Here is a 21814-nt window from a genome sequence, read left to right as displayed (position 1 = left end):
ACGGCAGCGTCATGGCGGCTTGTTCTATTGCTTGGAAAAATAGCCCGAATCTCTGTTCCTGGCCTATGTCATGATCCTTGCCCATATCATAATGGCTGCTTGCATGCCTACTCGGCTATTAATCGAATGGCATGTTAATCTATAAACTTCAATGGCTGCTTGATGGTTGCTCAATGACTCCCACGGCTGGGCAATAGCAGCTTGATAGTGGCCTGAATAGGCCTGACCCGCTCTAAACTGTAATTATCTAATCCCTTACCCTGAATTCAACCCTGCGTGATCCCCTTCGTGTTCTCCTGGGTTCATACATGCCCGACAGCTGCTCGACGGTTTACTGGGCGGCTTGCTCCATGGCTTGATTAATACTCCTTGATTGCTTGGCTAACTTCTTGACTACTTTAACCGGTCCTAAGCTGGCTTCTGAATAGTTATATGAACTTGGTATAAAATAGCAGCTAGATTAAACCCTCCCTGCCTCTGAACCATGATAATCCAAACCCTGACCATGAAATAAACCGCTGCTAGAGCTGCTGCTTAAATAGCTACTGTTACTGGAACTTCTGCTTTAATAAGTTTGTCTATACCTTCTCTACCTGGTGCTGGATAAGCTGCAGGAATATATATTGAAGCGGCTTGATGGTAGATATATCTATCTAGGGTAGAAATATATAGAACTGGGCTTGGTAGATCTCTATCCCTCGCCCATGCTCTATCGCGGCCCCTAAAATGCTGCCCTTACCTTATAAACTACTGTTTGGATGGCTAAATTGTTATTTACTTTACTAGCTGCTTCGTGGCTGCTCCATGGCAGCTGGATGGTTGTCTGACAGTGACTTGATATCTACTTGAATAGTCAGTTGACGGTACTTCATGGCGGGTTAAATAACTACTCAAATTACTACAGCTACTATTCGCTTGCCAGGTTATTGTATAACTGCTGGAATAGCTTTTGGAATCTCCTTGAATGGCCCGAACGGCTGGTTACTGACTGGTTGATAGTAATGAAACAATAGCTTTACTGGACCCTGCTTCTAATTATATATATATATACTAACCTATATTCCGTTCCCCCAAACCGCCACAGTTAACTAATGCACTGGAACTGAATGCTGCCTTGCTGATTACATGACTGGCTGCTGCACGGATGCTTGACAACTAGACGGCCACTTGACGGCCACTCGGCGGCGACCCGCCGGCTGCCCGGATGGCTACTTGATGACTGGTTAACGGCTGATGAACGGCTATGAACTTTGACTGTTTGGACTACTACCTAACTCCCTGCGGAAACGGCTTGCTTTCCACGCAATTAAATAACTGCTTGGATGGCCTGAATCATCCCGCCGGGTAGTTAATGGTAACTTGGTGCCGGGTTAATATAAGCCCGTGGTAAATCTAATACATTTTATATTTTATTCCGGGCACCGTGCCCGTGATAAATACAATATATATACCTAACTACGTGCTTGTTGGTATAACAATGTGCCGGTGATAAATAATTCAGTACTGACCTGCCAAGCTACGGAGATATATCTTGGGGAATCAATCATGGTTTAATATATACTAATACTAGCTATATAACCTATCCTAACCTCCTGTATTTATTCTCCCTGCCTGGCTATCTATTATTATCACTGCCATGTCTTCTACTACCGCGTGTGTGATTATGCTATTCCGGGCTTCTTTTTCCACGGCTAGTGCCAAATTGAGGTTTCTCTATATACCCATGGGACAGGTACCCGGCAGTATCTCCTCTGGTTACCCTCCCTCTCAGCCGACCGCTGAGCTGGACCCGGACTGCTATATAAAGTAGTAGATTATCTAGCAATAGTGCCTTACCTGCATGGCAGGAATACCGGGACCTGGCCCTGCAATACCTTGCCCGGACCTTTACTATAGGGAGAAGGGCTATTGTGCTTGGGTCATGATTATTATAACAGGTTTTATACTATAGAGATTAAGACTATAACTATCTTATTCAGGCTTTAGGGTAAAGGAATTATAATAGTATTACTTTACTTAATATTTAACTAAACTGGTAACTTGCCCGCGGGTTCCTAGCGGTCACGCTATGCTATGCTACACGTATATTACAGGAAAAAGTGGATAATATCGCAGTAGTAACCAGGAACAGGCAAGAATATAAAATCAAGGTAGCCTCTAAACTAATCTATTAATTACCCCTTGGCTTTATCCTATCCTAATAGAATATCGACAGGCTATAGTTATCTTGCTCACGTGATATACCGCGAGTCTAGCCATGGCTACCCGCCTGGCTACCCGCCTGGCTACCTGCCCCCTCCGCGCTATTACGATTACCGTCCTCGGTCTCCAGTCCGTCCATCACAGGCTACATAATCTTAGCCGACGGCGGCAGGGGATCAGCATAGCAGTAGGCGCGTCGGAATTTGTTGCGTAGCTTAAATATATAGTACAGGAGCGAGTATATTAGCTAATTTATTACAGGCTCCTTGTTTACCTTACGCAGGAAGGTCTTGACACGGCATGTCCAGTCCTTTATTACCTGGACTAGATCTGTATTGCTAGCAGGGTACTCTTGGAGCTTGATAATTTCGTGCTTAAATAGTCCCGGGATCAGGTCGCAAAACTTGCCCAGGCAAGTATAGTGGTAGTACTTCTGTCCAGGCTAGCAGTGGCAGTAAGTCTATAGTCTAGTTGGCTTGCTATTGTTATCAGCGGTCCACGAAAACTTGGTATAGCAGAGACACGGCACGCGGTAGAGGAGCCTGCTACTATTATTATCCTCCTAGATACCAGTTAGTAGATACAGCCCTTCAGGGTCTCGGTAGGGCTAGGGGCTTATATCACGGTTATTGTTAACAGTATTGCGGGATTGGCGCACTCGACGCTTGCGCTTGGCAGCAGTCACGGTTTTCCGGGGCTCGACTAATAGCTCGTTATTAGCAGTCAGGCGCGAGGTTAACTAGTTCATGCCGGGGATAGACTTCCTACCGCGTGTTAAACCACGGTAGATAGGAGGGGCAAAAGTCTCCCAGTTATTATCCAAGGTATTTAATCTATTACTATCCAGACTAACGCTAGCTACCTCAGGCTTGCTATTCGCGGTATTAGTATTCCTACTGGCCTTGTTATTTAGCTCCTGCTCGCGAGCACGGGTAACTACTGCCAGCTTTTCCTTTTCCTTCTGCTTTATCTCCTTCTCCTCGCGTCTCTTCTTCTTCCGGGGGGAATTAGTAGGCACGCTGGCGGGTAATACCGGGCTGCCTGTAGGTTTAGGCGCGTTGTTTGCAGTCGGGCACAGGTCAGGGGAAGGGATAGCTATTACTATTGCGCGAAACATGTTAGCCTTCACGCTATTATCGCGGTTGGATCTAGGGCCAAAGGAACGCGGAACTTACCAATAGCATGGTTAATAGTAATTAGCTATAGTAGTCAGGGCAGGTGTCTGGAAACAGCGTGGTAAAAAGGAGGCGAGGTAGGATAGTAAATAAAAACAAGAGAGGCAAGAAGATCAGGCAAGCGCGGGGGAAGAGAAGAGGGGGGAATACAAGCAGGGTCCTTTATTTATCTTGGTGGCGAAGTAATAAAGAGCATGTAGCTAGTAATTCACTTATATATTTATAATTATTACCACGGAAACTTTACTTGAAAGAGCAGATAGCTATAGTAAGGATACCAGGGGAATACCGGGCTATAGCTATCTGGCTGAGAGGCCTTGCAGTCGCCAGGTAATAATAAGTATATAGCTGGTTATTTACTTATATAATTATTAATAGGCAAACCTCACTTGAAACAGCAGACAGGCCGCAGCAAGGACGCCAGGAAAATACTAGGGTATTACTAGCGGGCCGAGAGACCTTGTAGTTACCAGGCAGCAAAGAGCATGGATAAAGAGCGTGTAGCAGGTAATTTATTTATATATTAATAATTATTGACAGGAAAGCCTTACTTGTCAGTATAGAACAGCCGCAGCAGGAATACTAGGGGAACGCTGGGCCGTGGCCGGCTAGCTATGTGCGATTCTATAGCACGGGCGACACGGACCCAAGTCTATCTGTGAGGTAATTACTTATAGGTAGAGATAGAATATATACTATATTCTCTATCCCCGTGGGGTAGGTGCAGAGCCCACGCGGAGTAACTAGCAGGCTGCTATTACTGGATAAGATTAGACCCAGACAATATCAGACTAGACCTGTCTACTATATAGGCTTGGGAGTAATAACCCTGTTAGATAATCTAGTAGTGTTTCTGTCCTCTGTTAGTTAGCTAGTAGTTAGCCAGTAAGCTGGTAGAGAACCCTTTCCTTCCTTTTACTATATATAGCCTGTTGTAAAGATTAAGGGGATGGTTCTACAGCCTGTGTAAACAAGTATAAGTCTTGGTGTTAAATTAACTTGAGAGTCAGTCTAGTTTCGCATGATAAAGATAGAGATTTATCTTGAGATATATTTCTAGGCAGCCAACAGGCCCTATTTAAATCTAATATAGCAATAGAGATTAAAGTTATAGATAGCTTGCGTGAGCGGCCTGGCCCGTCCCCATGCGAACTATCGGCCCCTATAATAATTATTAGCCCCAAGACAATTATCATCCCCTATAATAATTATCGGCCCCAAGACAATTATTATCCCCTATAATAATTATCAGCCCCATGATAATTATCATCCCCTATAATAATTATTAGCCCCATGACAATTATTGTCCCCCATAATAATTACTGTCCGACATGACAATTACTGTCCCTATAGTAGTTATTATGTGTAGAGCATATCTCATCTTTATAGCTTAATATTAGCTAGAATAGAAAACAGTTAGCTGGTTATAATATTGATGGTGCAGAGTCCCAAGCGAATTACCGTCCCCATAACAATTATCGGCCCCATGACAATTATCGGCCCCATGACAATTATCGGCCCCATGACAATTACCGTCCCCATAACAATTATCAGCCCCTTGCGAATTATTGTACGCGGAATATATATAATAGCCGTTGTAGCTTGCTGTTAGCTCAATAGTAGTGGCTCGATGGCTGCTCCCTTGATCTGATATTAACTACTCAAAGGAACGAACCCGGGCCCTGCACGAGGTACCTGGTATTACTTTGGTAGTACAAGAGTGCCTCCCCGGCGTTGTTTTGGCGTACTCACCGCGTTATAACTACTATAGGTAACAGATCAGGACTATTTAGTAGGAAAGCTTATAATTCCTGATATAGTAGCCCACCGCGGATATAGAAGGGGAAGAGGGGAAGGGATTTGGCTATTAAATAATTATATATAGCCAGGGCTCTAACTTGTTCCCCTCTAGATATTAGGATAGTAACTGCAGGTACAAGGTCTCTATAGCCATAGATATCTTACCAAGTACAGGCTAGAGGGCCTTAATGTACTTCTAACTATAGGTAATATCCTGCTCCTGCTGCTGCATGAACTTAGCAGCGGTCTGCGGGCTATTCTTGGGATACACGTGCTTAGTAGCCTCGTCGAGGAGCTAATAATATTAATAGTACTTCTTAACATGGCGCTGAACCTATTGGTTATACTCAAAGACTATCTTATAATAACAGAAGACCTTCCGGCAATATACCCTAATATTCTTAGGATTAGAATTATCTTCAAGATTACGAGGCTAGACTATATACTCTACCAGCAAGATAGTAGGCACAGGCCTGATTAACTCTTTTACTATTAGCAGGTCCTTGTCACGCGCGAGCTAGATATCTAAATACTCCTGCCGGAACTTTATTACTACCTGGGCGCTTAACTAGGGAAGCTAGTTAGTAAATTACCTAGGATCCTAGTAGTCCTGGTCTGGTCTAGTCTGGGAGTAGAGCTGGTAACTCAGATACTAATACTACGGGTTATATTATATAATACTAGTGTGGACTGGCCTATCCTGGACCTTGATAGATAGTAGCAGGATAGCGGCAACCGTTGACGGCTCTATTGTAGCCGTACTAAGGGTAGTAAAGGGGGTGCCCGCGTTATCCGGAAGATCCGGCAGCTCGATGGTTAACTGTTCTGGTCGCGGATAGGCCCGCCAGCTAGTAATCAGGAGCTGGTTCAGGTAGGCGGCAGGGATAAGACCTAGTCCCGGGTGCTGTGCTTGATAGTACTAGGAGACCGCTGGGTGGTAGCTATACCAGACCTAGAGCTTATGCTACCGCTTGCTATTCTGACCTAGGGCGCCCGTGGTATGGCTCCAGAATAGCTTCGTGCTTGGATATAGTAGGAGCTAGTAAGTCCACACGAAGTAATATTACAGGGACGCCTGCTAGGCCCGTGCCTGGCTGATACTAAAGACCTGGGTAATTACCTTGAAGCACCGGCAGTATAGTAACTAGTATAGCTTCCGCTCCTATCCTGCCCGCGCCTACCTACTATGGTTGCCGTCGCCTAGCTAACCCCACAGGAATAAGAAAAGGAGGTTAATATCCCGGACTCTAGCCGAAGCACCGCTGATAAACTGGAACTTAGTCTCGAGCAGGGCACGCGTGAATACCTGGTAGAAGCCAGGTACCATGAGGGGGACTAAACCCTGCACCGCGTGGTCCAGGCCGCGCTTACTAAGAGGCTAGTTCGTGCGAGCAGCTTCTAGCGCCTGGAAGATATCCTGACGGAAGGCCTGGAGACAGCAGTCAATCAGGAGGTCCAGTAGCCTTGCTGCCTAGCCAGGGTTATCGCGTGCCTGGATTAGATAGCTGAAGATATCCTGGAATTGGATAAATTTATCACGGGCGGTAATAAGGTGTTAATACCGCGAAAAGTATTAGGACAGGAGACTTAGGGTATTAAATACTATATATAGATAGTATAGTAGGCAGAAGGTCATAGTCTTATAGTCCAGCTTGTCCAGAAACTAGCTAAACCTATAGCACTCTAGCGTGACCTAGAGCCTGATCCCCTCCTGCATGCGCTTGGTATCCGAGCTGTTGGCCAGAGGTCGGGTATGGTGGTCTACCCAGAGTCTGTTGCTATAGGAGAGGTGGGCGCTGCTACTACTGTATACGTGAGTAAGGTAGCGGAGAAATATTATTATCACCCGGGTATGCTCCTAGTAGACCACGGTGTGTGGCTGCAGGGTATATACTAGCTCAAAGCCAAGGCAGAGGCGATTAATGTTCCAGCGCAGCTACTAGAGGAAGTGCGAGGTTTAATAGGGAAAGAAGGGTAACGGCCGCGCTATCCGGGGCTGTACTAGGTTTGACAAGGTATTTCGAGTAACTATCTCTGTATAGATAACTTGCAGGAGTTCCCTACTGACCTGATATTCCTCCTAACAACCATACAATGTCTTGAGCTATCAGCCAGTGCGGTATTACAGCAGGCTTTTATATAAAGGTACGCCCGCAGGATAGTATATGGGGTATGGCTGATTGCTCCCCCAATGTGCTGCCAGGAACGGACCAGTCCGGCGTCTAGGGAGAGGGTATCCAGGGCGCGACTGCTGAATAGGTAGGTATCCCTAGCAGCAAAGATCTCTTTGGAAAGATTATAGAGTTGCATGTACATGAGTCCATGCCGCCGGAGAATAGACTACTGGCCGAGGTAAGGCTCGATTGTTAAGCTCCCTATATCACGGGTAAGGGACAAGGGGTAGAATACTTCCGTCCATGGTGGCCGGGGTAAGGCACCTAATGGTTCCGGGGAGCTGGTAGCTGACCATGGCGGGTCCTGGTCAACTGGAACTTCCGCGTCGGGTCCGCTGGGAGGCTCGGCGGGCTCGGCGGGCTCGGCAGGGCCAGCAGGGTCAGCAGGCGGTAAAGCATGGGAACCTGATCCTGGTGCTGGGATCAGTACCTCCACCCGAGGACAGCGGCGAGATGCTGGTAACCCCTCCTGCGCTGATCCTGGCTAGTTAGCCAGCGGATCGGCCGGGGGATATCCCAACTGCCGGGCGTAATAATAGAGCTACTGGCTAAAATACTCCAGGTAGTATCAGCGCCATAAGATACTAACAGGCTCTTGACTCGCAGGTAAAATCTACCAGGAGTTAAAGCTCTGTCCCGGAGTAATTACCTCCTTTGTGATATTAAATTAGTTAGATTCCAGAAAGAGCGGGTTCAGCGCCCTGTGCCAGGTAATAAAGAACTATTAGTATATGGATTCCTAGCTTGGATCCTGGAACCGGGTCTTGAGGTTCTTGCCTTGGAGGAGAAGGCGCGCGCCTCGAAACTCCGGATACCACGGGATATAGTGTAGGACCTGCTCCCAGAGGCCGGTCAGGTATCATGCGGGGAGATAATAATAGAATAGCTAGACCCGGGCGCCCTGACTCTTGGACAGGTCACCGCGCCCATGCTGCGTGGTCCGTAGCTCTATAGATGCCGCGGTGGCCTGGCTTTGCGCAACCTTGGCGCTGGTGGGCAGGTGCTGAAGTAGCTCCTCGGGCAGGATATTATATATTACTGGTAGAAGAATATTATCTATCTATACCACCTACTGCTCTACTGTGACTACCTAGTGCTTGAGCGATAGGTAGTAGAGGCCAGGAAATAGCAGGAAGACCTTGACCGCCTTGAAGCCCTCTACACGCCCTAGCGGGAGGTAAGGGACCTGGTAGACCGGGACCCGGGCAGACTACTATCGCTCACGATCGGGATCCATGAAGTGAACCGGAATCCGGTCCAGATAGAGGGGGCTTGTTAGGGTGCTAGTTGGCAGCCGGACGGCTATCTAGCTCAGGCCCTGGCGCGCCACGGCCAGACTGCGCGTAAATCCTCCTGCACTATCGATATCAAAGGAGGACGAGAACTGGTCGCCCGCCAGCGGCAGCGCATCAGCTTCCAGGTCCAGCACCGGTAGTAGCAGGTCTGCCCCCGCTAGCGGCGGCCCGTCGTCTAATGGCTCCGCCTCGGTCGGTGGCGCGGTCGCTGCTTGGATCCCACTGAACAGTCACCGCCGTGCTGCCGCCGGGAACGCAGTGTGCTAATCGGCGGGGTAGGGCTTCAGGTCCGGCCGCGAGAGGACATCGGGATAATCGATCGCAACTAGCTCGGAAATCGCCATGCGGTGGGGGTCCGGAGGTATCTGCCCACCGTGCTCTAGACACCCATGGTGCTGCAAGAGCTGGTCGGCCAGATACTGCGCCAGGGCCCGTGTCGCTGGATAACTGGTGGTTGGTGGTGATAACAGCATTGGCCGCTGGGCGGGAGATACAGGACCTGTCCCGCCTGCTGGTTCCCCGTGGGCGGCGTGGTCTGCCTGCTCCGCCGGCGCTGTCGGTGCGTCTGCCATATCCAGCCGGTTAACTGTCTAGTGTTAGCTAGGGCGGCCAGCTACTCACGAGGCAGAAATATTACTTATAATTATCCTCCCCTTCTATTTCTATATCCAGGTCATTGCTGCTACTACTACTGCAACCCTGGTCCTTATTATTAGCCAAACCTAGTAGTTCTAACTCAGGGGTATAATCCTCCAGCGGATCAAGGGTCTCTAATCTACCGAGGGATTAAGAGAGATCAGCGAATAGTCTGTCCGGGGAGAAAGCCATGGTGGTGACCTGGTTATAGTATATTAGTATAGGCGGCGGCGGTTTATCAGCAAGGCGTGGTAAAGGCAATACTAGTGGTTGGCTAGGGGAGCTGATGCTGCTCAAGGTAACCAGGCATCGGGCGCGGCATCGGCGGGCGTTGCGCTGATCACGGCGTTCCTGCTCCGTGGTATAAAGCCGGGGTCTGCCTGCAGGTATCTTGATCAAGGAGATAATGTCGAGTGCTGATAGCAGAACAAGAGGCTGCTGGAGGCAGAGAAACCAGTAGATCCTGATAGCTTGGATAGATAGGATAGGTTGAGTTTGACAAGGTCTGCCATGAATTTAGGACTTGTCGACTGTTTCATCTAGCGGGGTAATTGAAATTATACAGTAAGAGCAGGAGGGAAGAAAAGTTAATCTATCTCCTTGCTGAAGTAAATACCAGGCCTGGTGTCACGGTGCCAGCTTGGAGCCTCACTCCGGGCACGGTGCCCGGAATGAGGATCGCGAGATTCTGCCTGTTCTGACCGCCTGGCTGACCGATACTTCCTCAACTCTGATGTTGATCCTGTTCCTGATCTCTGAGCAACGTCTTGTTATATTAAGCGCCTATCTGATAGTCTGATCCTGCGTTCTGCCCGTGTATCTACTTCGTTATCCTGTCCTGATTACATCCCTGAGCCCGCACCTTGACACGCAGGTCTCGTTCGCGGGGAGATAAGCATATCAAGATGAAATAGGAAGAAGTAAGCCATCTGTAGGTGTCTGATAATTGAATATATTGACGCTGGAGGTCTGAATCCCGCTCCCTGCCAGGCGAGGTTTCTCTGCCTTATCTGCTTAGTCAGCGCCCGCCTGAGTCCCGTGACTGTCCGCGAGACTGTTACAAGGAGCCGACATACACCCACCCCCACCCCTGATTGGTCGGTTCGTCGGCCCCGTGCGTGCTCCCGTCCTGTCGCGGCTCGTGCGTGCCCCTTACTACCGCTGCCATTGCCCTTGCCCCATCACTTTACTTTGCCGGCACCACCATGACAGCCTGGCCTAGCCCAGCCCATGCAGACAGGCAGGGTTGACTGATTGACTGATTGGCTCCCTTTCCACAAGAAGTCGGTAGGTGTTTTACTATTAGTTCTCAGTTGGTTTGCTAGCTGGGGTCTCCAGGAGACCAGATGAAGAGGAAGCGGAGAAGACGCAAGACGGTGCTGGTGGCTTCCCCCACCCCCACTGTGAGGACTTGACTCCGAGCAATGAGTCGATTATCCTAAGAATGCGAAGCTAGAGAGAGAATCCGTGGTAGGGAGGTGTGGAGATATCCCGATAGGGCTCAGTGGGTCAGGAGACAGGTTAGGGCTAGTCCCCGTGACCTGGGCCGTGACACCCACCCCCCTTTTACCCCGGCCCTGCGCACTGCGTGGAAGGTACGGTCACGTGGCCGCCCATCGTCTATCCTGCCTATCGTTCTGACAACACGACTTCTCTTCTCTTCTTAGTTTAGCAAGCAATTCAGAGTGTTCAGCAGATCATTAGTTATCAAATGTTATTGTCAACTTGAGAGACCTCATTTAATAGTTCCAGAACTATTAGACTTCTGTGGAGCGACATAGCTTCACCTTCATTCGTTACAGTTATCCATTTATCAACACTGGGGAATTAACCGAGTGAGGAAAACTGACAGAAAAAACGCCCCGCAACTGACACTGCGGGGAAATATGGGACTGGTGCATCTCGGAAATAACCGAGGGAGAAAAACTTTCCCCGGTTGGTGGATTAAATGGAGCCAGAATCAGCTTGACTGGAACGAGACGCTCCAGAACGAGGCGACCCCTCGAAATACTTCAAAGTGATTGGCTGCAGATGGCAAAGGATCATTCCAACTGAGTACTTGCATGGGATATTATTTCGAAATGGGGTTGGTTAGTGTCTTACAAATAAAGTTATTAATATAACCAGCCATCTTTCACGCGACAGTGTAATCCATGTGTACACATTAACCCTAGGATCATTTCCAATTATTGTTATGAACAAAAGTCCCATCTGAGATAGATCCTAATTATCAAGTTATAAAGACCATCAAGAGCGTCTTGGCTTATTCCAGAGGCAGCGCGAAGGGTAGCGGTCAACATCAACAATCCGCTAGCAACTATAATAGTGAATGATATTAATATTAAAAACCAATATTAATTTTAATTACCGCATTATCCAGAGAATGTGAAAGTGATCGAGTTGCCCGATGCATCTTGGAATTAACCGAGTGAGGAAAGCCAACAGGAAAACGCCCCCGCAACTGCACTCCGGGGATTATGGCCGATGGGACCGGTACATCTCCTCCCGACTAGTACGTATCTGATTACTCCGCTCGACAAGGGCCCACCATAAGTTAATAGAAAATCACACGGTTACACGCAGGCCCTAGAGCAGCTCGGGAGAAGATGCACCTACGTCTATTTAAGAAGGCTTGATCGAAGCGACGGCGAGCTGAATGTGGCGCTGCCACCATGATGCCCGGAGAAATGATGTTGGGTTGAGGAGGTCAAGGCCCGGAATGTCCGAAGTAAGCTTCACTCAATTGAGCTAGCACCCGGAATACGATTACAAGCGTGTTGTCGTAGATATAAAGATCTGAAACCCCCAGTCGTGCCTGCCTTTCTTTCATTCACCCGTTTCTCTCAGAAATCGTTAACATGAATAGTGACAACACAGAGAAGCAGACCTCAGCGTCGGAGGTCGAGGCGCAGCCCACCTCCAAGGGCGAACCTGTCTACGATGCCGACGAGAAGGTCGACTACGACAGAGCCGCCGCCATCAATGCCGAGAAGGCCGAACATAGTATGACTGTGCTCCAGGCTGTCAAGGCCTATCCCGCTGCCAGCTGGTGGGCATTCGTCATGTCATGCACCATCGTAAGCTCTTGCCCACGATAGGCAGATCATTTCTCTAACGCTGCGATAGATCATGGAGTCATACTGTGTTTTCTTGATGGGACAGTTCATAGCCACTGCTCAATTCGCCAAGGATTTTGGTGTATGGAGCGACCAAGCAGACGATTATATTATCGAAGCTTCATGGCAGTCAGCATTCCAGTGTAGCGGACCAATCGGTGCCTTCATCGGTGTATTCATCGCAGGTCCCATTACCAGTTGGATTGGATATCGATGGGCAACCATTGGCGGTCTCATGTTCTTGAACGCCTTCATCTTCATCTTCTATTTCGGCAACAGCCAGGGGATGTTTTTCGCGTCTCAGATCCTGGAAGGCATCCCGTGGGGCATTTTTATCGCCAATTCACCCGCCTACTGTGCCGAAATCGTCCCATTGAGATTGAGAGCTCCAGCGACGCAGATGTTGCAGATGTTCTGGGCGATTGGGTCGATCATTGTCGGCGGTATCACTTACCACTACCAATCCAAGCCTGACTCCAGCGCGTACAGGTTCGTCCACTTTCATAGATGCATAGATGCCATCGAGGAGCACTGTACTAACAGTCATCACAGAATGCCCATTGCACTCCAGTGGATGTTTCCGACTCCTCTCGCCATCCTAATCTTCATTGCGCCTGAATCACCCTGGTGGCTCGTACGACAGGGCCGTCTGGCTGAGGCAGAGAAGGCTGTCAAACGCCTTGGACGGGCGAGTGCAAATGATAATCCCGCTGACACAGTCGCAATGATGCGTCGCACGATCGAGCTTGAGAAGACTGAGAAGAAGCCCAGTCTCATTGAGCTGTGGAGAGGTACCGATTGCTACCGCACATTGATTGTGTGCGGTGTGTACGCATCTCAGAATCTGACGGGCAATCTGATTGCTAACCAAGCAGTTTACTTTTTCAAACGTGAGTCCAGCGATTTCCAGCAACCTCGTAGCAGACTAACACCAGCTCAGAGGCCGGCATGGCAGACAACACCGCATTTGCACTTGGTCTCATCACTTCTGCCCTCCAGGCGATTATGGTCATGCTCTCTTGGATCCTCACCACATACGTCGGCCGGCGCACTATCTATGTCTATGGGCAATTCATCAACTGTGGATTCTTGGTCGTGCTCGGTATTGCGGCCTCAGTTGGCGTTAGTAAGGCGGCTAGCAATGCGCAAGCATCACTTGGCTTGATCGTCTCCGTCCTGTTCTGCTTGGGACCCGCCCCTGCTTCATGGGTCATCATCGGCGAGACATCTTCCGTTCGTCTCAGGCCACTGACAACCGGTATTGGACGAGGTGCCTACTACGTGGTCAATATTCCTTGCATCTTCCTTTCCAGCTACATGCTCAACGACGATAAGTGGCACCTGGGCGGCAAGAGCGGCTACGTCTGGGCTGGAACCGCCTTTATCTGCACCGCCATGGCTTGGATCTGGGTTCCAGAGATGAAGGACAGGTCCTTCCGTGAGATCGACATTCTGTTCAAGCGTCGAGTCCCGGCTCGCAAATGGAAGCAGACGGTCATCGATATCCGCGATGATGAGTAGATGGACATTGCTGTGAGGAGAAGCCTGAGTGGTAATGCAAAATGTGCTACGTCACATATATATGTATCTGAAAGGGTGAATTGGTTCGTTTATTTTGATTGTTCTAGAGACTAGCTGCTGGGACTTCTCGTCTCGCAGGAGCTCCAGAATATTGGCAATTATATACTCTAAGGCTCTGATTTTGCGCCTCAACAATATTCCCCGACGGTCGTCAGTCTCAGCGTTGACAAGACATGTAGTATGATTCTCGCAGCACTTCTGGCATGGCACTCCGCCAATACACCAAGTGAAAATTTAGCAGCCAACCAATACACTTCCTTCCGAGAGACCTTGAATATATAAATACTTACTGTACTCCTTTTTCCTCGACATGCGGAGCATGGTCTTGAAGCTTTTGTCCTCTTGACTATGTGTCGAGGAGCGATAGGGGGAGAAGCCATATATGCAGGGGCAAGCATCCTTTGACTTCGGTTGGACATAATCAACTTAAATTGATCTGAAACTAATTCAGTAGATGGAGTATAAGACACACTAGATGATGGTGAGTATGAAACGCATGATTAAGGGGCAATCACTCGGTTTACGCTCGAGGCAGCGACAATTTTCGTCGTCGTTGGCTGGAACTTACTTCCAGCATAGCTTTGATACCAAAATCCTGGAACTCATCTCTGTGGGCACCTAGGTCCTGTAAACATTCAATCATACGTAAGACGCACATCACGCAAACCAATTTGAAAGACGTTAACTGGCGGGACCCTGACCGGACTTTAGAACTTCTTATCCCAAATAGGCTTCATCAGAGCCCACGTCGGCCCAGGTGTCACGGCCAGCGCATGGCCATGACCGGGCACCGTGCCCGGAATGAATTGTATTCTGCCAGCCCCAGCCGTTTGCTGTTTCGAGGTAGTCTTGTTTCGCGGATAGTCTTTTAACACATTCGACTCCGAACCTCTCTGAATCTCTTCACTCTTTGAATTCCGTACATAAAGCGCCAGGTAGCTGAATATTAAACTTCTGATTGGCTTGTCGTCTTAGCAGTGACGCTTGACTGAGATCTAGGTGTGATAATTGTGACCCCTATCTACTTCCTGATCTTGACTAGATGCGGCACAGCGCAACCGAGTGCAGGTGATGTCTAGATACAGGCTATGCTCTGCGATTGCAGTGCCAGTTCTCAAGACCAAGTAGTTCCCGCCCTCGACCCTCATCAGCGGCCTCTTCTATTCTCTTCGGATGGAGGATAGCACTAAATAATTCGCGGGTTCTGACTGGAATTGGACTAGAGTAGCTGTAGAACAGCAACGCCACCAAGAACCTTCAATCATCAGCTTACCCATCTCCCCATCCAAACAGACTAGACCTTTGCAAATATACCGGCAGTACACAAACACGCTGTCGATGTATAAACGAGGCTAGCAGGGAGCGGCGACACTGCGGGGAACCTAAGACGACGGGATTTGAGGCTTGATCCGGATTGGCAACGAGTCCGGCGCTACAGCAGGTGCCCTACACGCACACCGTAACTACTGACTGCTCAGCTGGACGAAGCCAGGCCTCGAAGAAGCCTAGATGAGAAAAATGATTGGCACCAAAAGTGTTAGCAGCTGTTGGCTCCGGACATAACCACCAATCGGGGCAGCAGCTTACAATGTAAATCTCCGCCAAGGACGCCGTGGGGGAATTGCCAATCATCACTGTAGTGAAATCCACGGTTGGTCAGAGGAAGTTGGCACAGAATATAGAGAACTAAGTGAATATTGTCAGAGAGAGCGTGCTCGTGGACTTAGTTACAGAACAGAAAGATGGGAGATACACGTGTCATCTTATATAGCCCCTCAATGTTGGAGTATCAACTACTCCAACTCCAAGCGCTAGGCCATATTCATAACAATAAATAAGGGCGAGAGCAGTGCCGAATGCTGTCAACCCGACAGAAAACCAGAGAGTACCCCGGTAACCATGAAGCAAGTCTGCCTCGGTGTGTCCGCCATTGTTGATCTGAAGTTCAATGGTACCAGCGAAACCAAGACCTAGCGATATACTGTAGACAACAATCGTCATGATCACACTGGACCCCATGCCCTGGTACTGTCGAGGCACTGCATTCGCGAAGATGATTGTGGCAGCAGGCAACGATGAATCCATTGCAAAGGTGGCGATGATGGTGGCGAAAAAGAAGTAGGTCCAGTACGTCGAGTGGACGGGTCGCAAGGCCATGAGAAGGGAAGTAAGGAAGTAGCAAAGCATTGCAAAGAACATGATGGACGAGGCTGGAACCTTGGTGATTATTTTGCCAACGATCAATGCTGTTCCTATGCCGGTGACGAGGATAGGAGAAAGCCACCCAGCCAGTTGAATGGGAGTTTGGCCACCGATATTGAGGCATATTCGGATGACGTAGAAAAGCTAGATACTTTGTTAGATTGACATAATTTCGGGGCAAAGATCAGTAGTTACCCAGATGCCAAATGTGGACCAGCCCGCTGCTGTACAACCAAAGACGAAGGCAATGTCGGAAGTGAGGACGGCGACAGGTAGGATTGGATAGCGAGCTACGCGAAGTTCGATGTAAAGGAACGCCGCCAGGAACAAGAAACTGAGGATCAGGCACACGTAGACGTAAGGTTCGTCCCACGTGGTGACCAGGCTCTGATTCCAGGCGAAGTTGAACAGAACCAGAGCTGTCACACCGCTTGCACCTCCCAGGAGGTCAACTCGGTCCAAGATTTCGCGAATCGTTCGTCGCTGTTTTTGCTCACCCTCGACAGGCATGTTTGGAATTGCAACGATAGAGAGGACGAAGAGAAAGGCAACCCCCAAAGCCTGACTCCAGTAGATCCATGGCCACCAAGCCATGGCGAAGAGGGGCCCAAAGAGGAGACCTGCCATCGCTCCGACTGGGGCTGATGCAGCAAACCAGGCGAACCCCATGTTTCGAGGACCCTGCGAGAAGCATTTGCCCATGATGGCGAGTGCATTAGGCACAGTTAAGGGGGGACCAAGGCCCTGCAGGACACGAGCAAGGACGTAGACGGGGTAGCTGGAGTAGACGGAGACTCCTGCCATCATGCTGGTCAAAGCAAGCCAGCCCATACCGATGATGAAGATTGCCTTGTTGCCAAGCTCGTCACCAAAACGTCCTCCAATCAAGATGAATGTGCCTAGAGTCAAGCCGTAGCCAGCGATTGTCCACGAGAGTTTGCCAGGGTCGGTGACACCAAAGGACTCTCCGATTATTTCGAGCGTCGTGAGGCTGTTGCATAGGCCCAACTGATTCGTGAACATGGATGAACACACCGTCATGATGAAGATGATCCGCCGAATCATGCCGTAGCCATCGGCAATGTAGACGTATTCATCTCTCGCAGTCTGTGCAGAACCTAGACCTCCATCTGTATGAGGCAGTCAACGCGATCAAAAGGCCTCCAGCTTTTGCAGGATATCTTTGAGAGCTGCTTATCATCACGTGGATTTTTAGAATGATGCGATGCAGTTTCCTGCCCTTCTAGAGATGAAGTGGTCATTGTGAGTAGGAATTGAATGGTACTTGACTGTAGTCATGGGCGAAGAGGTTTGCGGCGAAGCTAAAGAGAATTAAATTTATGGAAGATGAAGATATGAAGACAGGGAAGCCCACCTGTCTAAAAGCGCAACCTCGTCGGTCTCCTTTGATGCTGTCCTGATGTCAATTTGTCAGAATCCATTTTCGGAGTAATAACACCGTCTACTCTAGTACAGTACCTAGTCAAAAGTCTCCGTTGTTCCGCCCCCCCCCCCGACTTCCTTACATAAACCACCTCATCAAGTTTGGACGCGTATAGCATGTGTACACAGGTCGCATGAGCCAAGCGGTGAGCTCATGCGACCTAGACCCCCAACACGTGAGCGCCAAGGCCATTATTAAGCAGACTTGTCCCGCACGAGGTCTTTAAATACCAGAACCTGCCTTTGAAATTCGATTTCTGTTTTTAGTTCGTTGTACTTTGACTATAAACGAATATCGAAGCGCTTGCCAATTGGTTACCAACTAGTTAAAGCAATGGGGTCTCCGAGCTCTGAGAACATTTCAGTTTATATTAATGATGATTTTATCGAGCCAAGTGCTAATGTCAGCTTGGATACGCAGGTATAGTTTAATATTACATATTGGTTTCCAACTGCTTGCTAACTACTTATTTAAAGGAACCAGACATGCTGATCCCACTCACAAGAGTCAAAGGTTCTTCTGGTCTCACAACGTTAAATATTGAGTATATCGATGATCTTCCAGAATACCCTACAACGCATCTACATGGCCATACATATGTTGTTGCTTCCAAAGGTCGAACCCAGCTTGAAATGGAGAATATCCCTGAAGGGGTAAGTAGTTACCTAGTGCTTGATAAGTGGTTGCTAAGTACTTCAAGATTCAATATGCAAAACGACAGCCTTTTGGACGAAAGCGACCTGTTTACTGTCCATTCCTTGGATGCCAAGCTAAGAAATGGACATGGAAATGCTCTGGGATTTATGCATGTGAATTTCTTAGCCCATTCTTACAGTCTTATCATCATCTATCGGTTGATCAAAGTACTTGGCAAGAAATACAAAAGTCTCAGAGAGATGCCCAGATCTTAGAATCTGATATAAGAAAACGCAATGCATATAGGTACTATAACTACTTGTTAACCAGCTATCTAGTACTTACATACTTTTAGTTACTATCGGTCGAAGGTTGCTTTCTTTAAAAGAGGCAATGCATGTATTGATCAACTCTCGACATGCAAAGCAATTTTTAAGAGATATAACCAGATGGTATGTGTCAAACACTTTATAAGCAGCTGTAGAGTGGCTAATAAGTACTTAGGATGTTCATGGAGAATACGCACCATTTATTGGCTGTATAAATGGGTCCTATGGGGGTTTAACGAAACATCATAGGGGCACAATCCAAGGACATACAGCTATAGACTTGCAATTTCTTGAGGATCTCTTTAATAAGGAGATCCTGCCAGCTACCGAAGAATGTGGTGTTTTTGAACCTCTGTCAAGCCGCCGAAAATACTGTGGTAAGTACTTCCTAACTAGTTTTCAAGCAGTTACTAAATAGTTATTAGATCGAGATCATCCTCAGGGGTCCGGGAAGTTAAAACACACCACTTGTGATGTGATCTTCAATGCTCTCGTGCCTATAGATACAGATCAATGTCCATATATGCTGTTTACATCGCACGGAATTCACAAACATCCTCCACCACCCCCAAGCAAGCCACCAGAAAGAATACTAGCAGGGGTGAAGAGAATTATTGAACAAATTCGGGACCCTAATCTAACAACAGGTAAGTACTTATAAATCGCTTGGGAATCAGTTAGTAACTAAGAATGTAGCTCAATTCCTTCGAAATCCACAGCTTGAAGAATTCTGTTTGCAGTATAACGCTTCCACATTAGCAGATATTCACTCTAGCTTTTGTAACAAGGATCGAATTGCAGCAATAATTCAAAAGCAGCGTTTGATCTCTTATCCTAATGGACAGGATATTAATGGTCTTATATTTCTCCAGAACACGGACCAGAACTTGAGAGTAAGTATTTACTAAGTAATAGCCATGCAGTTACTAAACGCTAATTAAGTGCTTAGGACTATATCCAAGAATATTATCATGATCTTCAGGGTACCATGGTTCTATGTGCTTTTCAAGAACAAATCCAACTCCTTTCGCGCCTCTCGTCTTTCGAAGTTGATATGTCTTATAAAAGAATTCGGTCTAAAGACATTAATGAGGTTCTTTTTGCCACATTCATGCCAGATCAATGCAAAAGTAAGTACTATATCCTAACTGCTTAGCAGACATTTACTAACCACTTACCTTCTAGTTATTACATTACTTCGAGTCTTTACCAGCATTGATTCTACTGAAGGTTATTATTTACTATTCAAGCGGGTCTTCAGCCTTATTCAAAGGATTTCTCATCAGCCAATACTTTTTGATTCTATTCACGGTACTGGGATCCATGGTATTATTGTTGATATGGATTCGAAACAATATACAGGTAATTACTTGCCAATTGCTTTGAGAGTACTTACTAACTGCTTAGGACTTGGCCGCTACCTCTCCGAGATTGATCCTCAACACCAAGATATAACATGGCATTTACAGCATATTATAGTCTTCTGCAGGGTTCATTTTCAAAGATCAATTTTAAAAAGTATTGGAACTAATAATCACGGCTCTTTACTTTGGAGCCGAATGATGAGTCTCTTAGATTGTCAAACTGAGGATGATTATGACTGTCTACTAGATCTTTTGATAAGTAATCAACCACTTGCCAACTACTTGATAAGTTGTTACTAACTAATTTAGAGTATGAGAATGTTAATGTCCAGAATTGGGCAATCCAAAAGAAAGGCGCAATAATCAAGGCAGGACTGAATAAAGCATGCTCAAAGATTCAGTCTCATTACTTTGATATACTGCGAAACCATACAAATGCTGTTGAGCAGTCCCACCAGAAGTCATATGCATCTGGGAAGTACTTGACTCTAGTTCAGGCAGTTAAGAAGTAAGTCTCTTAAGTACTTACCAAGCACCTTTAAACTGGTTGGCAAACGCACTAATATACCTAGTTCTGCAAAGCTGGATAAAGATGATATCCTACAGTACAATAACTTCCAGGAGTTTAATATTCATCATTCTTATCGAACTTCTAACATGGAGGCTAATTATCTTCGACATATGAGTAGGGAAAGTAAGTTTTGAAGCCCAAGTGCTTGCTAACTGCTTTCTAACCACTTACCCTCAGGAAGCCGGAAACGCCAAAGGTCTGCCATATCTTCTTCATCAGAGAGCGAATTAGCTTCGCCATTACTACCAGGCAATACAAGATCAAGGTCTCAAAACTCTTCGAGAGCTGGTGATAATGAGTAAGTATATCAAGTACTTTATAAATGGTTCTAAAGCAGTTTGCAAGTGCTTATTAAGTTATTAGGTCGGCCAGGTCTGGTAACCTTCGACGTACTATTTCAACAAATGCCTTGAATCTAGAACAAAGACGTCAAGAGCTTGAGCTAGAGAATCTTGAGCTAGAGCTTCAACAAAAGAGAGCTGATCTTAAAAAGAAAGAGGAGGATATTCGGCTACAGCAACTCCAAAATGAGAAGTTAGAACTTGATCTTATGGAGAGGAGGATACGTATACAAGAAGCCCAGGAGCCAGTGTAACGGGCGTAGGTAGTATTGTTTTTAACTAGCTGTCCTGTATATACGAGTATCACAAGCTTAGAGAAGGAAACAAAAGATAAAGCACAAATATCCTCCTTCCTTTTATTAATCTTTTCCCATCATACGTCAAGACTTCTGACTTTTCGGATCTATATCCCAACGGATCTCTTCCCCGAAGCTGCAAGGCAAGTTGTATACTAACATTGCAGAAACCTTATTTAGATCTTCGGAATCATGGTTAAGGGCATGGCCAACAACCAAAATCCAGGCCATAGCCTGTGACAGCCCGAGCTAAGTGGTTTGTAAATAGTTTGCAAGTACTTTCCAAGCAGTTAAGGAGGAATCTTATGCGAAGGACGGGATATATATTTTGTACCAAGATATACTGCGAACCAACCAGTTAAAACATTACTTATGTAATAGAGCCAATAGAGATAGCAATTCAAAGCTGATTTAATTGTCTTATTGCTTACTAACTGCCTAAGAAGTAATTTTATTATCCTTTAAGACAGAGCAGCAATAGAATACCTTCTGTGCTGATAGTTGCATGATTCTTTACAAGATAGTGGTAATTAATGTGAAAGGTCTCATGCGGGCTGAAAGTTTGTAAAGGTCACATGGCTGCCAAGACTATTAAGTAAGCAGATTTGTCCCGCACGAGAAAAAAGTTGACCTCAGGTCACCTGCAACCACC

At 47.2% G+C, this 21814-nt stretch overlaps 5 protein-coding genes across 5 annotated transcripts; 2 read left to right on the top strand and 3 right to left on the bottom strand.

The window, feature by feature from the left end:
- Window positions 1-2257: 2257 nt before the first annotated feature.
- BDV17DRAFT_296670 (uncharacterized protein) lies at window positions 2258-2530 on the top strand (the record flags this gene model as incomplete). Its single annotated transcript, XM_073763346.1, has 2 exons — window positions 2258-2412; window positions 2464-2530. The coding sequence occupies 2 exons, from the start codon at window positions 2258-2260 to the stop codon at window positions 2528-2530; spliced, it is 222 nt and encodes a 73-aa protein (XP_073609947.1).
- Window positions 2531-8909: 6379 nt separating this feature from the next.
- Window positions 8910-9218, bottom strand: BDV17DRAFT_296669 (uncharacterized protein; the record flags this gene model as incomplete). Its single annotated transcript, XM_073763345.1, has 1 exon — window positions 8910-9218. The coding sequence occupies one exon, from the start codon at window positions 9216-9218 to the stop codon at window positions 8910-8912; it is 309 nt and encodes a 102-aa protein (XP_073609946.1).
- A 2922-nt stretch (window positions 9219-12140) lies between these two features.
- BDV17DRAFT_296668 (putative MFS maltose transporter) lies at window positions 12141-13919 on the top strand (the record flags this gene model as incomplete). The annotated part of the gene is made up of 4 exons (XM_073763344.1): window positions 12141-12359; window positions 12409-12887; window positions 12951-13288; window positions 13339-13919. 4 exons carry the CDS (start codon window positions 12141-12143, stop codon window positions 13917-13919), a joined length of 1617 nt encoding a protein of 538 aa, XP_073609945.1.
- Window positions 13920-14091: 172 nt separating this feature from the next.
- BDV17DRAFT_277999 (uncharacterized protein) lies at window positions 14092-14450 on the bottom strand. Its single transcript, XM_073759484.1, has one exon. The coding sequence runs from the start codon at window positions 14396-14398 to the stop codon at window positions 14108-14110; it is 291 nt and encodes a 96-aa protein (XP_073609944.1). The 5' UTR covers window positions 14399-14450; the 3' UTR covers window positions 14092-14107.
- Window positions 14451-15425: 975 nt separating this feature from the next.
- On the bottom strand, window positions 15426-17443 carry BDV17DRAFT_285672 (MFS transporter; the record flags this gene model as incomplete). The annotated part of the gene is made up of 4 exons (XM_073760756.1): window positions 15426-15484; window positions 15809-16325; window positions 16377-17311; window positions 17386-17443. 4 exons carry the CDS (start codon window positions 17441-17443, stop codon window positions 15426-15428), a joined length of 1569 nt encoding a protein of 522 aa, XP_073609943.1.
- Between the last annotated feature and the right edge of the window lie 4371 nt (window positions 17444-21814).

The sequence above is a fragment of the Aspergillus undulatus genome (assembly GCF_047715775.1).
Source record: "Aspergillus undulatus strain CBS 261.88 unplaced genomic scaffold BDV17scaffold_109, whole genome shotgun sequence".
NCBI classification, from domain to species: domain Eukaryota; kingdom Fungi; phylum Ascomycota; class Eurotiomycetes; order Eurotiales; family Aspergillaceae; genus Aspergillus; species Aspergillus undulatus.
This window is presented reverse-complemented; position numbering and strand designations above follow the sequence as displayed.

Bases quoted from the DNA above. Each gene is read 5' to 3' on its own strand.
- BDV17DRAFT_277999 (XM_073759484.1), bottom strand. From the start codon at position 14,398: ATGTCCAACCGAAGTCAAAGGATGCTTGCCCCTGCATATATGGCTTCT.